Source organism: Lupinus angustifolius, chromosome LG19, assembly GCF_001865875.1.
Source record: "Lupinus angustifolius cultivar Tanjil chromosome LG19, LupAngTanjil_v1.0, whole genome shotgun sequence".
NCBI lineage: Eukaryota > Viridiplantae > Streptophyta > Magnoliopsida > Fabales > Fabaceae > Lupinus > Lupinus angustifolius.
This window is the reverse complement of record NC_032027.1, coordinates 13,932,812-13,945,493: the sequence shown is the minus strand read 5'-3', so window position 1 is coordinate 13,945,493 and position 12,682 is coordinate 13,932,812. Positions and strand designations below refer to the sequence as shown.

Here is a 12,682-nt window from a genome sequence, read left to right as displayed (position 1 = left end):
TTAGTTAATCATTTTACCATAAAATAATAATTATTCATCTTCATTTAAAACTTTATTTATAACCCTTGCAATGTAAAATGCACGCATAATCCCAACCCCAACGGCTACTTTTCCCTTGCTCCCAACACAACACACAATAACATATTCCTCGTTCATCACTTCACATTGTTCTTTCCCTCAAAACCTTTGTTTTTGATCGACCCACATTTCTTTCTTCCCCAAAGTCTTCATCTTTATCGGTTTCATCTTTCACAAATCATTCATTTCTGGTTCTTATTCTTTTCAATTCAATGGTCCAAGTTTGTGACACCATGATTCAACAACACATCAATGTTTCACAAAACCCCAATTCTGAAACCACCGATTCCGTTCCTCCACCGCCGCTACCGCCGACCCCTTCTCATAACCGCCGGCCTAGGGTTAGGGAGGTCAGTTCCAGATTCATGTCGCCGTCGGTCTCCACCGTGCAGCGACGGCGACATCAACAATCGGAAGGAGATGAGAACAACAGACCCATTGAGAATTCAGAAACCCCATTCCCAAATGGGAATTCCAATTCCAATAACAATTCTCATTGTAAACCTAATCTGGGACCCACCAGCAACATGAATCAGAGGAAGCAACGTAGTGTTAAGCTTTTCAAAGAGAGCAATGGAATTGGAAGAGTTGAACATGTTCCTCCACCACACCCTTCAAAATCATGTTCTGGTAGAATTGGAATTGGTGTCAACAATGGTTTTGCTACCCCTTATTCAAGGCCTGATACTCCAACAATCAATGTTTCTTCGAGATATAGGATCACTCATCAGCATAGATCTTCTGCTAATATGAATGGAAATGCTTCTGCTGCTTCTAAGTTGTTGCAAGCAAGTGGAATGTCTTCTTCAAATTCCAATAATCACCAACTCAAGCTTAGTGCTATTACTTCTGGTTTGTCTCAAGTTGAAACCAATTCAGACACTGGATCGGTATATTCGGATGATGAATGTCATGATTCGGATGTAAGTTGTAGTGTACAGTCACTTCCTGAATTGTGTTCTCAGGGAGATGTGTTGCCTACTGTGTCCACTAGATCAGTTGTTGAAAAAATTGGCAATATGAGTGGTTTGAGTAGTAGTAATGGGGATTTGAAATTTCATACACTGTTGTCTCGTTCGATTAGTTTGCCAGCTTCATCGGGAAGTGAGCATTTAGTTGTTAATTCAGTAAAAGGGAGTGAAAAGCAGCAAACTTTTTCTTTATCCAAACAATGTGGAAACCAAACCAATCATGTTAAGGTAGGAGGGCTTTCTTTGCCACCTGTACCTCCTTGTGCAAAACAGGTGAATGATACGAGGAAGGGGAGGAAAGGTTCAAGTCATCTGGATGATGTGCATTCCATGAGATTGCTTTATAACCGCCATCTACAATGGAGATTCGCCAATGCAAAAGCCGTGGCTACGATGAAATCTCAGCAAAGAGGAAGCGAGGTCAATCTTTAACTTTTATTCCGTACTTATGAACAAACATATAGTGCAGAACAGTATATTCCGTACTTATGAACAAATATATTCATAGGTGTAGAACAGTATATCAAATAGCTTAGTTTTGAGTGTACACTGACTATCACATCTTCATTCATGAGTCATGTAATTTATTCATTTCAAACCTCAAATTTCCAATTACACTTCACTGAGTTAAGATGGCTTTTAGATAATTACAAAGGCTACATTCATATCAGCTTTTAGATAGTTACAATTACAAATATTAGATTCATACAATGTTCAGAACTCTTGTCAAGTTTACATCCACTCAGAATTTCAGCTGGTTCAGATGTATGTTATATACAATCTTGTCACTCTTTGTTTTTCTTAATCCTTGCAGAAAGCACTATATTCTCTTGCAATGAAACTATCAGAGTTGCGTGATTCTGTGAACATGAAACGCATAGAACTGGGGCTGCTGCAGAGTTTGCAGACAGTGTCAAAAATTCTTGAAGCTCAAGTAAGGCCATCAATACTTTTGAATGCTTCTTTTACAGTTGCGTTCAATTGTGCACAAATCAATGCTTTCCTGTTTATGATAAGAATTTTTTATACCTGGATTTATTATTGCTCTTCTCGTGGTATCAATATTGAAGTCTACATCCTTTTTCTTTCAACATAACTGCCTCTACTAAGTTATTTTAATGTGGAGTTAAGACAATTTTGATTCTTTGTACTATCCTGACTGAACTAACCATTGTTTCTTCACGTATGGTTTTTTAATCATCTTTTTATTTGATAAAAATAAATTATTTACTTATCATTCTCATAAAAAAAATCTAATTTTATTTTATGCCTCAATTTTAGCAAACACGTGAGCATAATAATATCTGTATCAGTAATTTGTATATTTTGCTGGATAAAAATTACAGATTCCTTATCTGGATGAGTGGTCTGCTCTGGAAGAAGATTACTCAGTCTCTATTACTGAAACAATTCAGGGTTTGATGAATGCCTTAGTGCAACTTCCAACTGGAGGGAAAGTTAGGGTATGATTATTAATCCTCTTCTCATGTTTGTTGATTATCTAGACAAGTGAATTGTGTCTCTTTTTGTTATGCTTGTTCGTTGGGATTGTATACTAACCAAACTGTATCACGCCACAGGTTGATGTAAGAGAGATGGAAGAGGCACTAAATTCAGCATTAAAGATGATGGAAACAATTGTTTTCCATATCCAAAGATTCATGCCAAAGGTGAGACAAATGAATGAATGAATCTATTCAGCTTTCAGGAAATGTTCTTGTATTCCTTCAAGCCATCTATTTCATCTATTGCAGTCTTAAGTTTACTGGAACTTGAATTGGACAATAGCTTTCTAGTAAAAAGTCTTCCTTGTCCTGCTTTCCCTTCGATTATAGGTGTTTCTCATTTAGTCAGTGTTGTTCACTTTGTACTATAGACATTAGGGGTCAAAAAATGAGTTTCTTTGACAATATTGGTTAAGAAACATATCAATGGTTGAAGTTTGAATAAATAAGTGTGTGTAAGCAGATCTAAATGGATTTTGACAAAAAACAATAGCATCATTCGATCCATATAGCCAATCTGACCTAGTGGAAAAAGTCTTTTTGTTATAATGTATGGAACCAGATGTCTTTTCAATTATGTACTAATGAAGTTTGTGAAACACAGGCAGAAGAAACAGATACTTCTATTTCGGAATTAGCCATAGTTGCTGGTGGAGAAAGATCTCTTGTTGGAGAATGTGGAGATTTGTTGTCAAAGACACACAAGTCACAGGTTTGTCTTGCTAACAATCCTGCCATCTTCATTGTAGATAATGGCTAAATTCTACTATCATCTGTAGTATACTCTTTATCCCAGGCAGTTTTTTTATATCGTGAAGCTGCTCTACTTTTCAGATGGAGGAGTGTACCTTAAGGAGCCAGCTAATCCAACTTCATTCAGTTTGCCATAAGAATAAGAGTACAGAACAAGTTACTGATAATTCAATTGCAAGTCCACATAAGTAAACTGTGGATAATACCGACACATCTGACTGCTGCTGATCGCGGTGAAACTAAGTGCAGGACCTGAAGATTCATTTCTTTTTACCATTTGTTGAGAAAAGGGGGAGGATCACAGTTTTGACTGTTCATAATGCAAAGTTTGTTTGGGTTGCTGTAGAAGTTGACAAAGGATTGTATTGTTGCCCATGTGTAATAATAATTTGTGTATAGAGCTCAGTAGCTCAACATTTATTCTTGTTTCACTCACTGGATAATGTAATGAAAGTAATAGGATACTTTGTCCATGAATGGATGAATGAAATGTTTAGCTGGCACAAATTGTAGCAAACTTTTTGCTTTGAGAGGCTTTCATGCTTGTGAATATTTTCTCATACAGACAAAATATTTCATGCAATGAGTTTGATGTTTGAAAATTTTAAAACAAGGTACTGTTTTTTCCTTCTTTTTGCCATTTCGGTGTTGTGAATTCTTCTCCATACTATACAGGCTTCAAGAGTGATTACTGTTCTTCTACATTATATGAGTATTTCTGGAATCATGGGAAAGTCTCATAGGGATGGGAATAGATAAAATAAGTAGAAATGGATAAAGAAGTCTCATAAAATTATTTGTTTCATCTCATCAAATTATTTGGTTTATTAAAGAAGTCTCATAAAATTAATATAAAAAATGTGCACTGCATACCCAATATCTATATCATATACTGATACCTATGAAATTAACAAGGCTCAATCAGATTCAAATTATAAATCAAGTGAAGGAGAAAGACTTATTCTATATAGAATTTCATACATGATACACGATATACCAAATTTGATAATTTGATACGTGGTTCATAAGTTAAGCTAAATGAGAGAACCATGCACATCACGATATATTTTGGAGGTGATTGTCTATGTGATGCTGGGTGATTTGATTACTAATTTTAGTTAACCTCAGTTCTCCTTAGACCTCTCTTTCATGTGCTTTCTTCCTTGTATTAAACCAACATTTGTTATGTGGAAAACTGTTTGATATATCAATGAGATAAGCTATTTAGCCGAATTAAATATTTTTTTGTGTGTGATTCGAGTTGAGAAAATCCATTTAGGGAGTGAAGCTCTCAATATTTTTATTAGACATAAAATAATTGAATCAGTGTTAAAAGGACAACATTGTTAAAAGGGGCAAGTATCAATGCCTCAAAAATAACCTAAGGGTGAATGTTAGCATGTAGTAAAAACTTATCTCTTACCTTAAACAACAATTTATACTATACCATATAGATTTAGCAAAGTTTTATATTGGTCATGGAACCACTATGGTGGTTGTATTAGTAAAAGTGTAACTGATAGCCTATGAATGCTTAGGAGCAGACAAAAATAAGGTTGCAGGCTTAGAATAAAGGGAAGAACGTGTTGTTCTTAATATAGGCAATGATAATTGCTGGTCCATACTTTAGTTGCATGTCTCTATCATAGTTTTTTTTGGTCAATAAGGGTATTCTCCCCTTTTGGGTGAGGAACTAATCCCTTTTAACAAATGTCACTCTCAGGAATTGAACCTTTGACTTTTTGGTCATCGCGGGATCTAGCATGGCCTTATAACACTAGACCAGCTCGTTATTGGTTTTCTCTATCATAGCTTTGAGTAAATAATTACCTAATATTGTCACAAGACTCACAACTTCTAACTACTCCACCTTATTTGCAGCTAAGTGTGATTATTAAACTTATTAAATGCAACTCTTGCCAAAAAAAACTTTTGGTAATTGTGCTTGATATCACTTTCATGCCAGCAAGTGTGTAGTAATGAATTTATGGTAATACAGTAGAACAAGTTGGTGATGTTTATGGCATGTTCATTCCCTTATTTAATATATTTGATAGAGATAACTATATCTGTGTACAAAGGACACAAGGACACTGATAAAGTAATATTTGGCACATGGTTGCCTTTCCTTTACTCTTTTCATTTTTTGCATGTTTGGATCAAGTGCTTCTCAAGTTTACTCAAATCATATATGTAAAGGGAATGTATATGTACATGGTGATGGTCACATAATGGAACAAAGATTTGTTCTTTGGTGCCAATGATAATAAAATAAGAGCAACTAAGGTGGTTGTTTTGTTCTTAAATAAGAACAATTATTGGTTATTTTTAGCCAAGAGAAAGTGAAGAGAGAGTAGACGTTGTAGAAAAATGTAGGACCCAAATAAGAATAGAATAAAACTGATGTTTGTCATTGTAAGAAAAAAATTGATGTTGTTCTTATTTTATGAGAAATTATAATAAATTATAAAATAATATATGAGAAAAAAAAATGAAAATATTGTTTAACATTACAGATGATTAGATGTTCTTATATTTGGGTTATTTTTTAGTCTATTTACCCTCTTTATTTAATGGCATATAGGATGCACATTTTTAATATTATTTTTATTGTATGTATATGTTTATCATCCCAAAATTGATATCTAGCTCTTTTTCTTTCTAACCGAACTCTAAATTTTTTCACTTTCTCACTTCCCTCTTCTCTCACTTTCAACTATTCAACCAAACAAAACATAATTATATCATTAATGGCTTATTGCCGTATAAGTTTTATGTATATCATTTATAATTAAAGATGATTCTTCAACAACAAAAATTTAATATAAATAAATAATATAGTGAGTTATGGATTATATATAAATTTTTACATTACTACTATATAGATATTACACTATTGTATAAAAGTAAGTAGTATTTATGATATTGTTGTAACTTGTAACAACCATGGTGTATCGCCGTATATTACACGAGGGAAACAATGGACCATGTTTCTGGTTTCTCCATCACTATTCATGTCTACACGTCGTGAACATATTTAAAGCACTCACTGTTATGTACATAATGCAAGAAACTCCTTTGACCTTTGGCCCCACACTACACATGATCATTAATTTCATTTGTACAAAAGAGGGTGAACACCTTATTGGTCATTGATAATCACGAGTTTAAATCATGAAAACAGTAACTCTAGTTCACTCCTTCATACCAAATTCAGTATCATGTCTATCATGTATAAGTTCATTATAATAGAAGAGAAGTCTTGTAATAATAATAACATAAAAAGTGACAGACGAGTATCGACCATGTACCATATTACTTAGTCTCAGACTCTACTAGATAGGAACCTCGATGTCCCTTTCTATTTTAAGCTGCCTCACTAATAAGGGAAACTGTCGGTGGACCTGAGAGTAGAGCATTAGTGCAACATATATCTTCTGAGATAAGAGTCAGAAGCTGCAACATAACCAAATTTTCAGAGCCAGTGAAGTTGTGTGTACAAGATGAGCTTGTTTTGGCTTCTACTTTTCTCTGCACATCTTGCAATAGCATCTTCTCTTGTCAAATTTGAAGGCATGTATCACAATCACAATAACTTCATAGCTGATTCTTAACTTTATGGCTGCAAAAGCTTCCTATTTAGATTGTAATATGGTGCTACATAATTATCTACTTTCCTTGTTGATGCAGTGTTTAACTTTGTTTAATTTACCACAATATTATCTGTGGTACATAATTAAAGAAAACAATCTTATGAATCTCTTTTTCAACATCATAATGATTATGAAATCCTGCTACCAATTATGTACATTAAACAATTAAACTGTCCATTTTGCAGATAATGATTTGAGGCACAAGCAAGATTCCATGTACCTTGATTTATATCATGTTACAAGCCTTGAATCCTATGTAACATCCACATCACCATTTACATTCTCTGACATGTTCAAAAAAGATGAGGATCATGTCAGATACCTACATTCAAGAATAACCAACAATGAGGATGTCAGAATTTCAGGTACTACTTCCTCCTCAGGTAAAGTGAAGGGACCAAAACCTGTGAGCATACCCTTAAAATCAGCTCTACCACTTGCTTCAGGAAACTATTATGTGAGAATAGGACTTGGAACCCCTGCTCAGTATTTTAGCATGATTATAGACACTGGTAGTTCCCTATCTTGGCTCCAATGCCAGCCTTGTAAAGTATATTGCCATGATCAGGTTGATCCTATATTCAACTCTTCGACATCGAAGACCTACAAAACCTTTCCATGTTCATCCCCTCAGTGTTCCTCTCTCAAGGGCTCTACACTCAATGAGCCAGGTTGTTCAAGTAAAACTGGTACTTGTGTTTACTCAGCAAGCTATGGTGATTCCTCTTTCTCATTTGGCTATTTGAGTCAAGATGTGTTAACCTTAACTCCGTCCGAGACGCTATCGAGTTTCGTATATGGCTGTGGACAGGACAATCAAGGGTTGTTCGGAAAGGCTGCAGGCATTATAGGCCTAGGCAATGACAATCTCTCCATGCTTGCACAATTGTCAAGCAAATATGGCAATGCCTTCTCCTATTGTCTTCCAACGTCTTTTTCCGCATCGAGCTCGAAGGAAGGTTTCTTGTCCATTGGAACCTCATCATTGACATCATCATCATCATCATCATCATCATATAAGTTCACCTCATTGGTTAAGTTTCCAAATAAGCAAAGCTTATACTTTCTTGATTTAACTTCCATCACAGTGGCAGGAACCCCAATAGGAGTGGCTGCATCAAGTTACAAGGTTCCTACAATCATAGACTCTGGTACAGTAATCACAAGGCTACCTATGCCAGTTTATACAGCACTGAAAGATGCTTTTGTGAAGATCATATCAAAGAAGTTTGCACAGTTACCAGGAGTTTCCATATTGGATACTTGTTTTAAGGGGAGTGTCAAAACTATGTCAATATCAGTGCCTGAGGTTCAGCTTATATTTCATGGGGGTGCTGACCTATCACTTAAGGCTCATAATACCCTTATAGAAATTAAGAATGGAACTACTTGTTTGGCTTTTTCAGGTAGCTCTGGATTTAACCCTATTGCCATTATTGGCAATTATCAACAACAAACTATTAAGGTGGCTTATGATGTTGCCAATTCCAAGATTGGATTTGCACCTGGTGGCTGCCAGTGATCACTATAGTTTATCATATGTTGTTTTTCATATATATATATATATTATAATAAGGACCACATGTAGAGGGAGTACTTGATTTGTGCAAATAAGAAATGGAACTGAGTTCATATTAAACCTATAGTTACACTAGATTAAGGGCAAGTTTTACTTTGGAAGTTCATATTTGTAACACTGGGTAGCAGCATATATAGTTGCATGTGATGAAATATTTTGCAAGTTAAACTATTACTCATGTTCTAGTCCCATCTTCTGCAAATGGTTTTGTCTGCTAAACATGGCTTATTGTCATGTTCTGCTGTTTACTCAGCTTAATTGCTATTGTTTTGGAGCTTCCTTCAACAATTATTTTGAGTTGGAGGATTGAGAATAAAATAAATTATTGTGCAATGTCAAACCAATCTAATATTCCAATGATTTTACTTCTGTAACAATCTTCTCTTTCAAAGAAATGAATTTCTAGTTTCATAACCATGCTCAAAATAGATAAACAATATATAATATGACTAAATTTATGTGTTCTTGACATGTCAAATGTACAAAAATTTGGTCTTATTTATATGACAATGACAATAGACAAAATAATGAGATAATCAAAACAAAAAATAAAAAATAACTGCTAAGAGATCGAGCAAGATATTCTAAAATATTCCAATATACAATTAAATATTATGTGGTATCTCTTCCATAGTCGAATACTCGATCGACATGATTCAAGATAAATCATTATCACGTCGTTTGGTCTGATCTAACCAAGTGGAAAAAGGCTCTTGTTTTGCTGATAGCATAACAAGTGCAGCACATCATTACCAACTAGTTGGTCAATCTAATTACCAAACCATGTATGAACTGGATTTAGTTTACTTGTGCCTTCAGGAACTTTAAGGGACCCATTCTTTGCTGTCCAATTCAATTTTCACTACAATTGAATTAATGTAACGTGCATAATTTGATGGGTAGCATTAGCACATATTTGGTGGGACCATCCCATATTTAATTATTATATCATATGTTTCTTGCATCCTATGCTGACTATTCTATATCTAAAGTCCAAACCTTGAAAAAAACTGCATATAGAAGACATAATCAGAGACAAAAACTAAACATAAGTTATTGATTCATCTTTACTCCATTAAGCCAAGTAAGTTCCTATAACATCATGAGAACATTATGTTGTTCATGTTCATAATCCTCTTACCTATGATTGTTTGATGTTGTTTGTGCATGTTGTTAGTATATTCTTATTTATTAGTCTTTTTGTTGGGAGAAGTAATATTTTTGCACAAAACCTGGATGAAAACCAGATTGTTTATTTATCTAACATTCATTGAGCAATGTGCAATGGACATAAATTAATATATAAATGGAAAAAGGTAGAATTAGATGGAAACAATGCATGTTTTGGACCACTAAACAATTATCTCTAATGATTCACAACAACTACTAGCACAATATTAACAATTTGAAATCTGGCTCCATTTTTGTTTAGTGTAAATATTGCATGCCCCACCATTAGATATTAGTATTTAAATTTATAAAAGGCCTCTCTCAGAGCATATACACTGTTAGATTATTAGTGAGTCAAGATTATATTGCAATTTAGATTATATCAAGGGTGTATATGTAGATACCCCTATTTGGTCACCTCACACAGAAGTTCACTTTAGAAGTGTTTTTTCCCTTAAATCTTATTAGGCTTTAGGGATTTTCCTTCATGAATTTGGTCACTTAATGCAGTAAAATATCAGGTAATAAAAATGTGATGAAGTGTAAAGTTGGATTTTCCTTTCAAAGCATAGCTGTGAAGTAAAAAACTAATGATGTCTTAAAAGTGCCTTGCTGGATTTTGCTTTCATCCAAAAAGTTATCTATTCTTGTTTCAGGTTCATACCCTTGCTTTGTATTCCCATAGGCCAAAGCCTACAAAGTCTTCTACTTTTGAGTATTCAATCACTAAATCACTTCTGTGATAATAGTTCTATATCTTTTGCAAGTGTAAACTTGAGATTGGACACCAACTACTGGTAAGTATTTTCCACTTAATCCTGTAAAGTCTAGAGTTTGCTTATATACCTAACATTATTTGTTGAAATATGGGTCACTAACACATTTCAGCTGTGATGTTCCCTAAAGATCCGTTTGCGAGTTGAGTTTTGGAAAGGAAAAAGAAGGTTTTAGAACCATCTCACATGTGTATTTCATGGCTCTCAAGCCTTCTCTTTCTCTTCCTTCCCCTCCAAAACTCAACTCGCAAATGGATCCTAAGAATTTGTTTCTAATTTGTGAATCCAAGTTTTCTATGTGACTAATCATATGTCTGATTAATACAAGCCTTGTTGCTTCTATCTATCTCCATTTCCCCATGTCAGGTGTGTCTTATAGCTACTTACCATGGGGTGCATTTCTTCAAAAATCATAGCTAGATCATTGAGCTACCATGAAGAGAGAATGCAAGGGTCGCGGAGATCAGCTAATGATATTCCATTGCTGGAAGATATAATCATCTCCGCTAATGGCAGTGACCAGTACCTTGCTCTTGTATGCGCAGCTAACAACGTAACCAACAAACTGTATTCAAGGAGTTTTAGTTCAAACAAGTCGCCGAAACAAGCCATTGAATCTGCCTGTTCCGAAACTATTGAGAAGCTGGAGATATCATCAAGGCAAGAACAAGAAGGAGGGAAACAAATTGAGGGTGATGAAAAAACCAGGTCCAAAAGTTGGCACTGGTTTCCAGATTACATTGTGTCATCTCTTGCACAGGAGAGTTTATTTGATATTGAAGAGCAACATGATTTAAACTCTAAGGGTGCGGCGCGTAGTAGGAGTTTTCACACCGTGGAGGATTACGATGATATGGTTAATAGAATATGGTTGTCCAAGTACCACAGTGTCGATCAATGTGAGTTTAATGATGAGGAAGACAACGGTTCGGTAACCAACATGGACCTTCAGGTATCTGAAGATAAGGATTCAGCCATCAAGAAAGTGCAACCATTTGGCTTACACAAAAAATATTCATTCCAAGAGAGAAAAATAGTGGAGAAGAAGAGTATTCTGAGCACAGCATCAGAAAGCAGTGTGGTAAGTACAAGTCCTAAAAGCCAAACCTGTAGTTCAGGTATTAAACATGAAGTAGTTCCAAATCAGAAAACAAATATAAGTACTATGGACAAGGGAAATAAAAGAAAGGCTTTAGCAGAGAGGCTAGAATCACTTAGAGTCCCATCTAATATCGAATCTCCGGCCGTTGCTAGACTTAGAGAATGGCTACCTGCTGGTGGAATATACTCTCCTGGATCCTATGTCACCCCAAAATTTGGCAGCTACTCTCTAATGGACATTAAGAATGCAAATGAATCTAGTGAGAATGAGGATTCTATATTCAGTCCTGAGTTGGTATCTGCATTTGAACAGTGTATGCAAGAACTCAATGCAGATGAAGAAAACATTCTGAAACAAATTATGGAGGGTGTAGAAGAAGAAAGTTATTGAAGAGTGCAGCATTAAGAAAGAACCCTTCCTTGCATAGAAGGTTAAACTCATACTTGCAAGAGAATTTAGACAATAGTGGATGTCATTTCTACTCCATTACTCTATTTTTTTTACTTCACATCTTCCAAACATGTATGCAAGTGAATCTCAGGTTCACATTTTTTCTTTCAAATTTATTTTGGGGAGAGGTTTTAATTTACATGGCAGTAATGTAAATGCAGGTTGTTGTATGTTTAGATTTAATGCTTGGTCTCATGTTTTATATCATCATAATTATAAGAGTGGAGAAAACAGTTCCATTGGAAAGAAATATCAACAAGCTTGTGATTCTTAAATAAATCAGGAGCATGCAAGTGTCAAGACTGTTTCACCTCATACAATGAGAAATGTATCAATCATTATAATAACTCCATAATTCTTATCTGTCATGCATGTATCTTGTCATATACTGAACATACTCAAATAAGACACGAACCATGTTTTCTACTATAGGAGTTACCTTATATTCATAATTCTATATTCTCTAGTATATCTACTCATCTAACGCAAGATTCTCATATATATATATATTGAAATTATTCTCTAGTATATTGATTTCAACCATAAATTTGGCATCTTATCAAACAAAAACCTGCCTCTCAGGATTTTTGACTCAAATCATTTCCTCAGCGACCTCCTGATTCAAATGAATGTTCCAATCTTCAT

At 34.8% G+C, this 12,682-nt stretch overlaps 3 protein-coding genes and 1 long non-coding RNA gene across 10 annotated transcripts; 3 read left to right on the top strand and 1 right to left on the bottom strand.

Moving 5' to 3' along the window:
- LOC109333695 (protein ENDOSPERM DEFECTIVE 1-like) lies at nucleotides 111–3,843 on the top strand. 3 transcript variants are annotated; one of them, XM_019569247.1, is made up of 7 exons: nucleotides 111–887; nucleotides 951–1,469; nucleotides 1,864–1,983; nucleotides 2,396–2,512; nucleotides 2,630–2,719; nucleotides 3,159–3,269; nucleotides 3,392–3,843. In XM_019569247.1, the coding sequence occupies exons 1-7, from the start codon at nucleotides 291–293 to the stop codon at nucleotides 3,497–3,499; spliced, it is 1,662 nt and encodes a 553-aa protein (XP_019424792.1). In that variant the 5' UTR covers nucleotides 111–290; the 3' UTR covers nucleotides 3,500–3,843. The 3 variants fall into 3 exon arrangements, with proteins under 3 accessions (XP_019424792.1, XP_019424791.1, XP_019424790.1); XM_019569246.1 differs by having other exon boundaries at nucleotides 111–1,469; nucleotides 3,159–3,266; nucleotides 3,389–3,843; XM_019569245.1 differs by having other exon boundaries at nucleotides 111–1,469.
- LOC109334188 (aspartyl protease family protein At5g10770-like) lies at nucleotides 6,801–8,708 on the top strand. Its single transcript, XM_019569807.1, has 2 exons — nucleotides 6,801–6,880; nucleotides 7,146–8,708. The coding sequence occupies exons 1-2, from the start codon at nucleotides 6,811–6,813 to the stop codon at nucleotides 8,480–8,482; spliced, it is 1,407 nt and encodes a 468-aa protein (XP_019425352.1). The 5' UTR covers nucleotides 6,801–6,810; the 3' UTR covers nucleotides 8,483–8,708.
- On the bottom strand, nucleotides 8,366–9,058 carry LOC109334189. The gene is made up of 2 exons (XR_002106076.1): nucleotides 8,906–9,058; nucleotides 8,366–8,750 (listed from the first exon to the last, which is right to left on the bottom strand). It is a non-coding gene; the product is annotated as an uncharacterized LOC109334189 (long non-coding RNA).
- LOC109334184 lies at nucleotides 9,463–12,316 on the top strand. Of its 5 annotated transcripts, none has more exons than XM_019569795.1 (3): nucleotides 10,123–10,345; nucleotides 10,395–10,506; nucleotides 10,852–12,316. In XM_019569795.1, exon 3 carries the CDS (start codon nucleotides 10,874–10,876, stop codon nucleotides 11,975–11,977), a length of 1,104 nt encoding a protein of 367 aa, XP_019425340.1. In that variant the 5' UTR covers nucleotides 10,123–10,345; nucleotides 10,395–10,506; nucleotides 10,852–10,873; the 3' UTR covers nucleotides 11,978–12,316. The 5 variants fall into 5 exon arrangements, with proteins under 5 accessions (XP_019425341.1, XP_019425340.1, XP_019425342.1 ...); XM_019569797.1 differs by having other exon boundaries at nucleotides 10,123–10,450; nucleotides 10,481–10,506; nucleotides 10,865–12,316; XM_019569799.1 differs by having other exon boundaries at nucleotides 10,123–10,506; nucleotides 10,852–10,984; nucleotides 11,048–12,316.